The 15,443-nt window shown below is 37.2% G+C and overlaps 1 protein-coding gene across 1 annotated transcript; it reads left to right on the top strand.

Annotated features, from left to right (window-relative positions):
• The first annotated feature begins 2,092 nt into the window (after nucleotides 1-2,092).
• Nucleotides 2,093-4,343, top strand: LOC131766815 (C-type lectin domain family 12 member B-like). Its single transcript, XM_059081529.2, has 4 exons — nucleotides 2,093-2,209; nucleotides 2,301-2,455; nucleotides 2,659-2,774; nucleotides 4,193-4,343. The coding sequence occupies exons 1-4, from the start codon at nucleotides 2,110-2,112 to the stop codon at nucleotides 4,341-4,343; spliced, it is 522 nt and encodes a 173-aa protein (XP_058937512.2). The 5' UTR covers nucleotides 2,093-2,109.
• The last annotated feature ends 11,100 nt before the right edge of the window (nucleotides 4,344-15,443 follow it).

The following is a 15,443-nucleotide window of genomic DNA, read 5'->3' as shown; positions in this document are numbered from 1 at the left end:
AGGTATTTTCTAAATAGGGGAACTGAAAAAGCAGGAGAGAAATTTTAATATCTAGAAGCTTGCTAAGTAGGAGAAATAATCAACTCAAAGTGAAGGAATCGCAAGGCAGCTCTGTTTGCTAATCTCTCTGCTGGCTTTTTTCAGGGTATCCAGCTCCATCCCCCATATGGCGTCTGGCTGCCCTGGGTCTGCTAACTCTTTGTCTGATGCTGCTGATTGGGCTGGTGACCTTGGGCATTATGTGTAAGTGTGTTTGCATCAAACCCAAGAAAGGTGGTTAGGAAACAAAGCTGTAAACTATGTAGATTCAGGTTAGATTGTATGATAGATGCTAGCATTCCGAATCCTCTAATATTTTCTGCACCTCATATCCCTCTCATTCTCCATGTCTCCAAGATAAACCTGCAAGGGACATACTTCATTTTTATGAGGATTTTGCCTTAAATACATGGTTTTTGTTTGATAAACTTGACTGGACTGTGAAGACAACGTTTATTTTTCAAGTTATTGATTGGAATAAGGAGGCTCTTGTCTGCCTAGACACACATCCACTTATTATTCCAATGCTGAGAAACAGGGAGTTGAGGGAAGTGGATTCAAAGAAGGGCATAACGTTGCATTTACCTCTAAGACTTAGTTCAAGACTGGCCTAATCTTCTCACCCAAGACCTTTTCTAGGGCAGAAGAATCTTCAAAGCAGCAGCTACAGCTTGACTGCTATGAAGGAAAACAAAAGATACAAACAAGGAGGACGAGTTGCCCGATAATATCTTACTCAGTAAATAGAAAGTTGGTGCAAAAAGGTCCTGAGAGCACACATTTTGCAGGATGCTGTTAAGTATATGAGGTACAGGGTAGGTGAGTTGACAGAGCATTCACTTTCAGGGAACTGGTACCAAGGAAGTTTATTTGCTGAATAACAACACCTCCTTTGCTACTTTCATTTCTTTTTATCTCAAGGATAATTGGAATTTAGTTATACTTATTTGGACCTATAAATAGAGGCTAATGATGTAGCTTGCTTTTGTGGAAAGAAATATGATGTTCTAGCAGCAGTAACAGATATTCAGTAGCCAATCATTAGGAGAATTAGCAGTTGATCTTCTACAATGTGTATATTTAAATGAATGAATGAAGATGCAACAATATGTATTCATTGGTGCACCATACAAGGGTGAACATTCTTTTTCCCTATAGTACTTTTAGTGCAATGGTTATTAAGTTTATTGTGCTGGTGAATCAATTGAAGTGCTTATTAAAAATTCAGATTTTATGAATTCAGGACCAAAAATGGTCTAGTGTGGCATTAAAATCTGCTTTAAAAAAAAAAAAAAAACACGACAAATATCCTAGGTGATTCTGATGCAGGTAATATGCAGACCATACTTTGAGATACCCATGGCCCCAAAGGATTCTGTTCCTATTAAAACAACAATTACGTTGGGCTTCCCTGGTGGTGCAGCGGTTGAGAGTCTGCCTGCCGATGCAGTGGACACGGGTTCGTGCCCCGGTCCGGGAGGATCCCACGTGCCGCGGAGCGGCTGGACCCGTGAGCCGTGGCCGCTGAGGCTGCGCGTCCGGAGCCTGTGCTCCGCAACGGGAGAGGCCACAGCAGTGAGAGGCCTGCGTACCACAAAAAAAAAAAAATTACATGAATCAACTCCAAAAAGAAAAAAAAAAAAATCCACCAATATAAATGACAAAATGACTGGCATTACCTTAGATGAACTTTCAGACATATATAACTATTAATTTATTATTTTAATACAAGTACAATCATAATTAAAAATATAAGTAAAATTAAAAGGATAAGCTCTACACAATTTGGAATAGAAAGGCATCAGGTGTGTTTCTTCCATGATACCTGGATTATTAGGAATTACTAATAAATATTAAACAATGCAAGCAATATTTCTGTGTTAAGAGAATTATCTATGGCTATAATAAGAATGGAAGGATATATGAGTTTGTCCCCTGTTCGTTCTTGGAGTTTTGCAGACATCCAATGAAATTAACTCAGATTCAGAGAGACTGAGTCAACTTCAGAAAATCATCCACCAGCAGCAGGATAACTTATCCCAGCAGCTGAGCAACTACAGGAACCTTCCCATGGAGAAGGAATTTCTCAAGTCACAGATCTCCAGTCTATTGAAGAGGCAGAGACAAAAGGCCATCAAACTCTGTCAAGAGCTAATCATTCACACTTCAGGTAATCAGGACCTGCTGAGCAGTCAGATCAAATCTGTTGCTTTGCTCCAAAGTTGTTTAGTTTGTGTTATTGGGTGTAATTTCTTTTTCAGACCACAAATGTAATCCTTGTCCTAAGACCCGGCAATGGTACCAAAACAGCTGCCATTATTTTGCGACAAATGAGGAGAAAACCTGGCCTAATGGTAGAAAACGCTGCATGGACAAGAACTCTATGCTGGTGAAGATAGATAGCCTGGAGGAAAAGGTCTGGTTGAATCTCCTTCCCTGGTTATAGAAATTATCCATGTACTGGAAAGTAAATAAATGGAATTTCTGACTCACATGGTAGGAATTCAGTACATTTTGAATAAGAATTAACAGACGAATTTGATGAATGTTCCCATCTCTCTTACTCCTACAAACTGGAATGTGGCTCTCGCGGAACATTTTTCCTGTTTTCTCTTTCAGGATTTTCTGAAGTCACAGCCATTACCCAAGTTTCCTTTCTTCTGGTTGGGGTTATCATGGGACCCATCTGGCAGAAGATGGCTAAGGGAGGATGGTTCTAGCCCCTCTCCATCCTTGTAAGTCTCTAACTATTGGGGAAATAAACAAGCTAAGGATATTAAGAAATGAAATACGAAGAAAATAAACGTTAATTGTAAGAATTGTAAATCTAGATTTTTTTAAAAAAGACTACAACCTACAAAGAAAAGAGAGCTTCACTAATAAATATGGAAAGGAGGAGTACCTCGTTTCATGCGTGAGATAAATTCATGGCAGGACACTGAACTCTATTAGTTTACATTTATTTCTTGGGACTTCCCTGGCAGTCTAGTGGTTAGGACTCCACACTTCCACTGCAGGGGGCAGGGGTTCAATCCCTGGTCGGGGAACTAAGAATCCGCATGTTGCGCAGCCAAAAAATAGAATAAAATAAAGAAGTCAATTATTTTAAATACATAAATAAATTTCTTTCTTTATTTAATAGACACAAGTAATACTTAGTAGTTTAAAGTATTTTAAAATATTATCCCTATGATAAAAACATTGTTATACTCCCATTTTATAAATTTAAAAAATTGTTGTAGAGAGATTAAATAAAAGTACCTACACTATGAGTAAGATCTAGTAGTAAGCCCAGCGCTGAAGCAAGCAAAGAGTATTGCAGTGTAACGCAGAACATTTGAATCATTCAAATAAAAGCAGCCCGGGGAACACAGAAGATTTAGACATGATGAGCATAATTTTCTGATGACATTACTTAAGAATTTTCATCCATTCTTTAGCAGAGGAACTAGGGGCTGATATCAGAAACACAACTATGAAGTCATTCATTTTTCTCTCTTAATCTCTTATTCTCTTTTCACCTCCTACATAGGTATAAACATATACAAAATTATATTTGTGCATAGTAAGACGTAATACATTTTTACACAGAATGTGATTTTATTTTTCTGTTTTTCTTCAGAAAGTTCCAGAGTAAAGAAATTCTAGTACTTTTTTTTTTTTTGTGGTACGCGGGCCTCTCACTGCTGTGGCCTCTCCCATTGCGGGGCACAGACTCCGGACGCGCAGGCTCAGCGGCCATGGCCCACGGGCCCAGCCCCTCTGCGGCATGTGGGATCTTCCCGGACCGGGGCACGAACCCGTGTCCCCTGCATTGGCAGGCGGACTCTCAACCACTGCGCCACCAGGGAAGCCCTAGTACTTTTAATATAATCTGCATTGGGTAGTTTCTACCATGTTAATGGAGGGAATAAATATTCTCAACCCCAAATTTAAGTTTCCTTCTTAAATAATTCTATGTGAGATCACGATTAATTTGAAATTTAAAAAAACTCAGATATGCCAGCTTTAGGGATTTTGATGGGTGGTGGCCGTAGAAGTCTCTCCGCATTCAGACGTATGATATTTGGTTGTCAGGGGACCTGAGAACACTGAATTGTGAACAGCTTCAAATATGACATTTGTAGTTAATTTTAAATTGATTATTTTTCAGATTTAGTACTAACAAATATGCCCAGATCAATGGATCCAAAGGCTGTGCTGAATTTCAAAAAGGGAAGATTTATAGTTCCCACTGCAGTGCTGAAATTTCTTGGATTTGTGAGAAGACAGCTGCATTCGTGAAGGTTGAAGATTTGGATTAATATGCTTCCTTCAAATTCACCAGGAAGTAACGGACTTGTGAATAAGCTGATGTGAGGAAGGAAAGAGCTACGCTATTAGAGCCCCAAACAGATTAAATAGTGACTGTGTACTTAACCATCAGGCAACAGGCAAATAAATCTGCTTCACAGAACAGCCTCCACGGCATCGTCTGATATGCCTTCTGATCTGATGTTCTTGTTATTCAGTCTTAAACTCATTGGGAACCTGCAGGAATCGCTGTTCTATGGACCTCTTATTCAATCTCAGGCTCATTTCACTGACTTTCTTCTCTCTCTCTCAAATAAAAGACGTTTCTTGCTTTGTTGTTACATGTGGACTAGTGCCCAGGGTGTAAATGTGTAAATATTTAACAGTCAGAACTGAGAAAGACCACAGCACTGGAACAAGGTCCAGGAGACCCTATTATGACAGCTGCTGGATCATGTCGAGATCTGGGGGACCCGAGCAAGGGGTCCTAGTGTCTGGGGTGGCAGTGCTGTACCAAATATTTGGAAATATCCAAGTGTCTTAGCAAATGGTTCGTCTGTATCACTGTGTACCAGCTAAGTCTCAGCCTGCATGAGCAAAGTGTCTTCTCCTCCAACCTCCCTATGAAAGTACCTTTTTAAAATTAACATTTAAAATTTAGAAAATTTGTTATCTAGGTGAGAGAACATATCATTTAGTATGACTATTCTCAGTTATTTAAATTCGTAATGTTGAGGTTATTGATTTGGTCATCTGAGTAATAGTATTAGTATATTCTCTTATAATTGAAATTTTATTTCCTTCAGAAAAGTCCTAATAAATTGCTCTAAGACTTTAAGATATTAGAACCATTATTTTTTAGTTTTCAGAACTTTTCTTTAACATAGTTTGTCAGTGTCCCTGCACATTAGATGCTAAACATGGTAAATTTAGAGTTCAAGAGTTTTTCTGAAACAGAATTGCTGATTTGAGAATGCCAGTAAAGGATACAGTTTTCATTTTCTCTTCTCTCTTCATAACATTGCATAACAATGTATCAAGTAAACAGAATGGTAAACTAACATGTGATACTAATTTGGCTACATTAATCTAGATTTTACTGGAAAAACTGATAGGATCTGAGTTCAAAGCTTGTTGCCTTTCAGAAAACTTTGACAGTGCTTTGAAAGAACATCTTCATACACTACTATCTAGTAGCCTGTTATTGTCTAAAGATTTAAAGATCACATTTTTCTACTCTCCCTCCAGCACATTTTGTGATCTTGATGTCCTAGTTTACATCTTCATGCTTGTCCTTTTACTGTTTATTGTAGTTATAATCATTTTTACAATTTGTTGATTGTTTGTTAGTCTACGTTCTGGCTCATTTAAGGGATCTTCAATCCTTTTATATATTTGCCTTTCCTACTGTGATTTTTCCCTTTCCTATAGATGATCTCGCTTCTTTTCTATTTAGAGAAGATCCTTCAATATTTCTTTCAGGGTAGGTTTAGTATTGCTGAATTCTTTTAGGTTTTGCTTGTCTGGGAAGTTCTTTCTCTCTCCTTCTATTCTAAATGATGGTCTTGCAGGGTAGAGTATCCTAGGTTTCAGAATTTTCCCTTTCGGGACTTTGAAAACATCGTACCACTCCCTTCTGGCCTGCAAAGTTCCTATAGAGAAAGTTCCTTGATACTTGGTCATATTTGGTCCTGTCCAAAACCATTTGGCGTGAACCAAATATGCTCGTGGGCATATTGGATAGGACCAAAGTTCAAGGACCTTTTGGCGTGGACCAAACGTCTTATGGACGTTTTGGCCAGGAACAGATGTCTGCTAACCTCCTGACCTGCAAAGCTGTTTCTGGGGCTTTGGTATACTGACCGTAGCTGTCGGTATGCACACACCCCAGCACAGCCCCTATTCCAGATCCCTGAGTATATTTCTTGTTACTAGAGAAAGTAGGCGTTCCCTCAGTCCTTTTAGTCTATCCGGTACCTGTGTAACAGGGTGACGGGGTGGGGCTTACGCTCTCCCTCTCTCTGTGCATGTGTGATCTCCTGGCTGATGCAAATCCCTCTATCAGGACCTTTGCCACGACACATACAGGCCATGGCTGTAGACTAGCGAGTGTTTGAGGGTTGTGTGCTTTCTGGCATTTCTCTCCTTAAGACTTTTTTCCAAGAAACTCGATGTTCTATCTGCACCATGAGGCACTGCTGATTTGTGCCCCTTTGCACACACTAATAATATCCAAACACAATTTTAAAAACTACACTCTGTGGTCAGTAGATACAGAGAAATGAGAAAAGGAAGGGATAAGAGGAAGAGAGATGCTCTCTGTTCTTCTCTGAGGCCACGTATGGCAGCTCATTTCCGGAAGTGTGGGTGATTGGTACCGTGCGTTAAAAACAGAAGTTTAAGGTTGTAAGTTTAAGCTTTGGTTTATAAACAGGAGTTGAAAGCACAACTCCTGTTTATTATCCAGCTCTTTTAGTTCACCCTCTTCTTTACTTTTTTTTTGCAGTTTGTCGGGCTCTCTTTGCATAGCCATCAATGTCTGAAGAAGTCACTTATGCAGATCTAAAATTCCAGGACTCCGGTAAGACAGAAAAAATCCAGGAGTTTGACAAATTGGGGATAAAAGGTAAGATTTTAAGCTATGGATGTGTTGTAAGGTGGTCAGAGTGTAGAAAGGGGCAGAAGTATAAGAGCAGGTGCCCTGCCCCTTGGGTGTTAGTGAATTGGCAATGAACTCTCCATTTGAATTTTTAACTAATCTTCTTATTTTTACCAAAACTACCAAAAATGCCCATACAAAAAGACTATAAATTTTTTTTAAGGCAATGATCAGTGCATTGAACATTCAATCTTTTACAAATTTTCTGTTTTGTTTTCATATCATAATCAAGATAATTAGGACAGGATAGTATTTTCATATGACTGGATTGTGAAACATTTTTTCCCCCATGAAAGGAAGCTATGGACAATGAACGTGTGCTGTCTAGGAAAGTCATGGCTTTGTATGTTCTTTTTTATAAGAAAATGCTAGTGTGTGTGCGTGTGTGTGCATGTATGTCTAAGAAAAGAGATAGAGACAGAGAGACAAAGAGAGAGACAGACAGAGAGAGAGGACATTTAGAGGATTTTATTTGATTTTTTTTTTACCAAATTGGGCCTATATTACTCTAAAAACTTTCCTACTTCTTTGGAGATCTTTTCCCAACTTTCTAAAACATAGAAGAGGTTCAGTTAAATGAAAAGACACATCAAGGACTAAAGAAAGAAAAGAGAGAAAGAAATATTAGAAGATACAACATTCAAATCCACGTTGTGCCTGGAAGTTTTGTATTTTTTTATTCAAATTTAATTATGATAAATGGACTACTTGTGTTTCCTTTCAGTCTGTACTTCAATAAAGTATATACCCTAATTTCCATCCTACTCAGAATACCATGTTTCTCTTATTGTTAAGTAGCTTCTACCTCCTCCTGGCTTCTGGCCTTGGGATGAAATCTGCCCCAGTATAGCCATACTTAAAATCAGTGTGTATAAATTAAACAGTGCATATGGAGAACACAAAAACGTGCTGGAAACAGTGAAATTAGGAGAAGGCAACTAATAAAAAAATTATCATGCATTCTGTATTCTTTGTATGTTACAAGATGTAACATTCTTTAAAGTTCTAACTTGACTGTGAATAGAATTTTCATTGTTAAATCTTGAAGCCATTTATCATCAGCATTGTAAATACTGAGAAAGGATATCAGCTTAATTCTGTGGCCTTTTCTTTTAATACAGACTTTTTTTTTAAAGGGCGGGAAGTTACTGATTTTGTAATACTTCCTGTCTTAATTTCCTTGTTTGTACTTCTCGTATTTTATGGTGTGAGAGGAACATACCATGAACTGAATATACCACAACTGCTCTTTACATATCCCATCACATCCTTTCTCATTTCCTGTCCTATTAATCATCCTTATTCTAAATTTCCACTTCAGAAATTCCTTGTCTCTGAAGAAATCTCGAATCCATGTCTCATATGTCTTGTTGACTTTCTCAATTTTGTCTAATTTTCTCATTATTCACCTTAAAGTCCATATTATGTAATATAAGCTTTGTATTATTTAACATCTACCCCTACTCTCTTACTCTCTTACACACCCCCTCCTCTGTTTTTTCCTTGAAAAATTCCAATTCTTATTAAATTTAAGTATCCACCCAGTCCGTGCCCCACCTGGGCAGCTGAACATTGTGGGTAAAAACACACAAAGTTTCGAGTCCAGCTTACTCTCACTTGATGAGCTTTGCTCCTCCTTCACTCCACCCCTTTTCTGTCTATTACCAGAATTTCCATCCTGCCATATCCTCACTCATACTCTCTGCCTTACTTCGAGATAATATTTACAATGTACTTCTTTACTCTTATCAAAAGGCAGACCTCCTCATTTGGCTCTAAGTTTCAATCCAGGCTCCTTCTCAAAGACAGTTCTTCCATAGCTTTCTCCGTTATCTCATTCTCTCTCCTTCCTCTAGTTAATTACCCTTCCTTGGTGCACCAACATACTCAGCTACTCCTGTTTTAACAAAACACAGTCCCTAGTTGGCCACTTAAAACTCTCCATTCGGGCTTCCCTGGTGGCGCAGTGGTTGAGAGTCCGCCTGCCGATGCAGGGGACGCGGGTTCGTGCCCCGGTCCGGGAGGATCCCACATGCCGCAGAGCGGCTGGGCCCGTGAGCCATGGCCGCTGAGCCTGCGCGTCTGGAGCCTGTGCTCCGCAAGGGGAGAGGCCCGCATACCGCAAATACAAAAACCTCTCCATTTATTCTTCCATTTCTTTATTTCCTTTCACAACCCAACTTTTCGAGTGTACTGTCTTTGGTCACAGACTCCCAGTTCTCCATCTCTCGTTCTCTTCTCATCTGACTCTCCTGGGCTTCTGCTCTCATTGTCTCAGGGAGACGATTCTTGTCTAGGTCACAGATGACCTCCTCCCTGATTCACCCTGACAGTCACATCTTTGTTCTTGTACTACTTGAATTTCCCGCAGCACTTGCAAAGCTGAACAGTTCCTTTTATTTGAATACTTGTCTTTGCCCACTTTCATGGCCACGTCCTCATGGTTTCTGCTACCACAGTGGCTGCGTCCTCTCCATCTTCTCTTTCAGCTTTTCCCCTTGTATCAAATTCCCTACAGATTACTTCAGGGCTCTGTCCTGCGTCTCCTTTTCTTATGTCACTAAACGTGGGGTTCTAATTTCATTTCAAATTTAAAATACCCAAAATAGAAATATTTATTTTTTTCTCTAAAACTATTTCTTCTCGCCAATCATCTTCATCTCATTAATTACAAATATAAATACATATTTAAATACAATCACTAATTGTTTGCCATATGCTAGCACTGTTCTAATTGTGTTACAAATATTAAATCACTTAATCTCTGAAACTTTGTGGCTCTCTTTTTTTAAACCAATGTACAAACTAAGACACAGCGAGGTTAAGTAACTTGTCCAAGGTCCCACAGATGAGAGACAGAAGAACCAGGATTCAAGTCCAGGCACACTAATCTGAGAATGTGCTGTGTTATTTATCATAATGCTGTACTGCCTATAAATGTATATATCTTATTACCTACCAACTTTATTAAGTTGGAGCTCTCATAAACATTTCATAAATTTGAACTATAGATTCTAACCACAAGATGTATTGTTAATCTATCCATGGGGCATCATTTTCTAATACTAGTAAAATCAAGCTACCATTCTCTCGTGCGTAGCATACTGAAATGTTTCTTGCTATTCTTCCTGCTTCCAATACTGTAGCCCTACAATTCATTCTCTATATTCAGTGACAGTGATCTTTCTATTAAAAAAAACTTAATTATTTTCTCTTCCTGATTACACCCCTCCAGTGGTTTTCCAAACAGCTCCAACGCCCTTACTCTGGCTAACAAAGCCTGTAAATCTGTCTCCTGACTTTTTCTTTGACCACTTCTAACATCATTTCTCACCTTGGCCACAATTCTTTAGCCACTCTGAATCTTTTCTGTTTTTCAAATAGAGAAAGCTTTTCCCCAAATTAGAGTCTTTGAACTAGGTGTTCTTGCTGTCTGTCATTTCTTTGCGCTGATTTTTCATGCTGATTCTCAGTGGCCGTAAGATCTGAACTACCAGCTCTCTATAATATAACTCAGTTTCAAATCTGTGCATACCATATAACAATTTGAGATATATCTCTATCTATCCTATCATCTCTCTATCTATCATGTATCTATCACCTATCTATCCATTTATTTTCTCTCACAATTAAAATTAATCTCCTATGAAAGCAGGAACTGGCATGTCTTGCTCAGTTCTGTATTGTTAGCACCCAGACTAGTGTCCAGTGTTCAGATGGTATTCAATAGATAATTGATTATAAGTGAGATGGGCCAAGTCCTTGCAAGATACAATCTTCCAAAACTCACAAATGAAGAATGACTGGATGGGAAGGTAGGATTTGGCAAAAAGTATTCTGTTGGGCGAAGGAAGGGGTTTTCAGGGAGAGCAACATGAGAATCTTCGCTTCATTCTCCACCCAGATGTGTTTATCTCACCATCACATGGTAGCAGGCTCTTTCTTTAAGCCCTCACATTACCACTAGAGTGCACCAGTTCGCAAGTGGAACTGAGGTCAGCCAGGGAGAGTCCTTGCTGGAACAGAGAAAAAGAAGGCTGAAGGCAGCATTGTCAGAAAATCAGCCTGCTGATTTCATTTACTCCTAGGTAGTAATCTGAAACACAAAATCTTCAAGACGTGTGTGCCTTAACTCACTGACTCCCTTGCATCTATTAATTAACCTAATTCTTTTCTTGAGGCATGCAAAAACAATCTAGTTATGTTTGTTTAATATTGAATAATCAACTATACTGATCTGGTCATTGAGCTCAGTACTGTTACATACTATCTATTAATATCTGCCTTCATTCTCCAAGTCTATTAGGCAGGGACAGTGAATCATTCTTTTAAAATTTAGTTTTTAGGACTACCTTCCCTACCAAAAAATTAAAGTTATTAAAATGAAATGAACTAAAGTAACTTAGATTTAGAATTTTTCTGTATTAATTAATACAACATGAGTTAACTGAATATGCATTTCAAGTTTATGGCTGAAAATAATCACTATCTATGCTATTGATTTAGTAATTCCATTGTACTAAAGTCAGCTTCCCTGAAATCACTAATCAAATCAGTTTCTTTTTTTCAGTTTTATTGTTTGAAAAATATATATGCCACAAATAAACAAATTTATTGCTTTAGAAACATGTTTCCTCTTCAGAATGCTACTTACAAAAATAAACTTACAAAAAAACATTAAAAAAAATAACTTACAAAAGCTTAAATTGAAATATTCTCAGTGCCAATATGTTTTGGAGACCCTATGCCAAATACCCTTCAACAGGCCTGAAGACTCTGACATTATTGTAAAATTAATAAATTTTCTTTCTCTCTTTAAGGAGTAAAAAATGGAATTAATGAATTGTGTGTTAGGTATTGAGTCAAAGTAGGTCACAGTAAGATCTATGTAAACCTTTGCTAAAAAGTTACATTTCAAAAATTGTGACAAATGAAAATATGTGATTTTTTCTGAGAAGTCATTGTCCTAAATGATGCTGACTCCCTGTTTCATGTTCTACTGAGAAAACAAAGTGGAACATGTTCCAGCCCAAATAATATCTGAATGTTTAATATTCTTTTGAACTGAACTCAAAACAGTGAAAAAAGAAAATAAATCTATGTCTAATTCTAATTTATTCAGAATCTTAGAATTTGAAATTTTTATCTCATTTTTCATTTAAAAAGAAATAAAAATTAGGACTATCCCAGTAAATGGAGAAATGGAGACATAATTCTGGCAATGGAGATATATATATATATATATACACACACACCTACACACACACACATATATATATGACACACATACATATATATATATATATATATATATATATATATATATATATATATATACTTATGGGAGAAAATTAACAAAAATCTCACCAATGAGTATGAAATTTCAATGCAGACTCATGAAAATAACATTCTACATAAATCCTCCACTGTCATTTCAGATCACATAGCAGGCTACATATTACAGTTACAAATATGACTAATTTAAATATAATAATAAATAAATAAAGCATCCAAGAAAGTTAATATGGGACAAAGAATAACCTTTATGCATATTTCACATGAGAAAAATGATAGTGGTGGAGTCAAGGGAGTGCTAGAGGTAGTAAAGATGGGAATCTTGATATTAATGATATTATTAGTCCTACTTCTCTAGCAAACAAAGAAAGTTTATAAAGGAAATGATAAGATCATTAGATCAAATTCTTCTGAGAAGTCCATTAAGAAGAAAACTGAGTACCGAATATAGAATATAGAAATAGGTCAATAATGACCATGACAATATTGGAAAAATGACTTTAAGATTTCTCCAGAAGAAGACAGCAGAAAAGCTAAGATTACTTTCCCCCTGAAGAAATAACATGGTAGTATCTTCAACTATCAGCTATTAAATGATAATAATAACAACACCGATAACAACAGCAATAATGTTAATATCTTCCCAAACTAAAAAACGATCACCATATAGGTCTCAGCTCAATTTAAAATTTTTGAATAGTCAGACTGGTTGTGAAGACTAGATGTCAATCAAGTAGGTCTGCCAAAAACTCAGGCAAAGGCCAACCTGTTCATCACACAGTATGTCAGCAGTCTGCATACCACTGCTCCTTGAATTTCTATCATTCTCCTATGAAAAAGATATGAAAAGTCTTGAGGATAGAAACTTAAATTACAATAAATGTTTGGTGGTTAACTGACACAAGAAATCAGTGCACTACAAACCATATGAAAAACTTTGATTAATCAAACTAGATCCCCTGCAAATCCACCAGTATCATCTGCCCAGAAAAAAAAAAAAAAAGAGTAGGAGATTTTTTCCATAGGCTCAAGCTGGGTATACAACGAAGCATTGGTAATGAGGTTGTTTGGGAGCTACAGAGTTGTGGCATCTTTCAAAGCAGGGTAGAAATGAAAAAGTACATGGCACCCCAAAGCTAAAAGACTTCTGTGTCTTATTCTTGGACTTGGTATCTCACATTGTTTCTCCAGTGTCTGATTCTTTCCTGGGCTCTACTATAGCCACAAATCTGAAGCCTAGAAGAAATCTGAATGATTCAGAGAAGTCAACTTTTCTAATATGACCACCCTCAATCTACTCACTTTGTTGCTATCATATGCACACATTGATTTATTAATTAATTCAAAAAATAATTAGTGAACTAATGTTCTAGGTACCGGGGATAGAGCCTTGAATACAACAAAACTGATCAACTCCTGCTGCTTACACGCATATGGAGGGAAATAAGCAATAAACCAACCAACCAAACCAACAAACAAAAAACTATATAATTCAGTTGATGAGGAAATGCCTTGAAGGAAAATAAAGCAAGGTCCCAGCATAAAAAAGGGCAGTTGGTTTGCAGTTTCTGCAAGGGCAGAAATTGAAAGATCACAATTAAAAACCTGTTACAATGACAGGCAAGAGTTGGTTGAAATACAGTGGTAGTCCTGGAGCTGGAAACTCTATGTGTATAAAGGAAGAACTCACAGATGGGTTAGATGTAGTATTGAAGACAAAGAGAGGAGACATTGATGCTTCAGGATTTTTTGGCCTGAGTTACTGGGATGAAAATACCATTAATTGAGACATCAATAACTGGAAAATACCCCTGTATGAAAGGCAAAATGTGAAGATTCGTTTTGAACATTTTAAGTACAAGATGCCTATTTGACTTTGAAGTAGAGAGGTTGGGCGAGCAGGTGATGGACAGGTATGGAATGAGAAAGTAGATAGCATTTAGGCCAAATGGGCTCATCTAAGAAGCTGATGAGTATTAAAAGAAAACAAAAGAGGAAAGAAAGGATTTTAAGTACCCAGTAACTTAGAAGGAAAGAGAGTTTCATGCAGGTCAAATAGAGAGAGAGAGAGTGAGAGAGAGCAAGGGAGAGAGAAGGAGGGATGGAGAGAGAGAGAAAGAAATCTAGAGTTGTATATACTTCTAAAAAGAGACATTCCAATGTGGTTTTGTGTTATTCCCCAGCTAGATAGATCTATTCAGGCACAGGTAAAATGTAGGCACGAAAGTGGATTAAATTACAGAGGAGTAACCAAATCATATTGGTTAAGTCACCTAGCTGTGACAAGAAACATGCAAAGGTGATTCTGTTGTTACTAAAAGAAATGTACAATCCCAGTTTGTGCTCATACAGATACAAACATTTAAGAAATAAGTTTTTTTTTTTTTGCTTCGCTGGATTTTAAGGTGCATTGGGTTCTATATTTATACTCCTATGATCATTCTCATTTTATTATCCTTTCAATTAATTCAGTTATTTGCTATTTTGACCTATGTTTTGCATTAGGGTTTTATTATAATAGTGTTACAAACTGTAACTTATTATAATAAGTTATAATTAGAGTTACAAACTATGACCTTAGTTACTTCTTTATCTTGAGATTTGAATGAAATTGTAAACTTCCAGTACCCCGAAAAAAATACCCTTTAAATGTGTAACTTCCTGTTTCTAAGAAAAGAAGTTCAATTAACTTCCTATAAATTACGTAGCTTTTGTGGTGAAATCAAGAGAAACCTGTAAAGGAAATGGAGGTGTAGGAGTTACATCCTTTTTTGAGTGCAAATAAATTCTGAGACTTTAATGAAAAATGAAAGGTGAGTTTTCCTAAAACCTGGCAACTTGAAGGGGTGTTCCAACACTGAAACCAAGATTGCTACCTATATTGTCTGCAACTGGTTTATTATACAACCCCTTCGCAAGGCTTATTATTAAACCTCTCCTTTTTACCAACTTAGGTAATTTTGCTGTTTTAGAATTATACTTTTGCAGGTAAAATGATTTATTTATAAGGGTTATATCTTAAATTGGACTATAGATGTCCAGGGCAGGGACCATGGCATTCATCTACTTCTCCTGGTTCTTATTTTTCTGATATTTTTTGAGAAGCATGGGACACTAGTGCTTTACAGTTGAAAATCTGGATAAAGATAGTTCCTAT

Source organism: Kogia breviceps, chromosome 12 (genome assembly GCF_026419965.1).
Source record: "Kogia breviceps isolate mKogBre1 chromosome 12, mKogBre1 haplotype 1, whole genome shotgun sequence".
In the NCBI taxonomy this organism is placed as follows: Eukaryota; Metazoa; Chordata; class Mammalia; order Artiodactyla; family Physeteridae; genus Kogia; species Kogia breviceps.
Note: the sequence above shows the minus strand (reverse complement) of the source record. Positions and strands in the feature narration are given on the sequence as shown.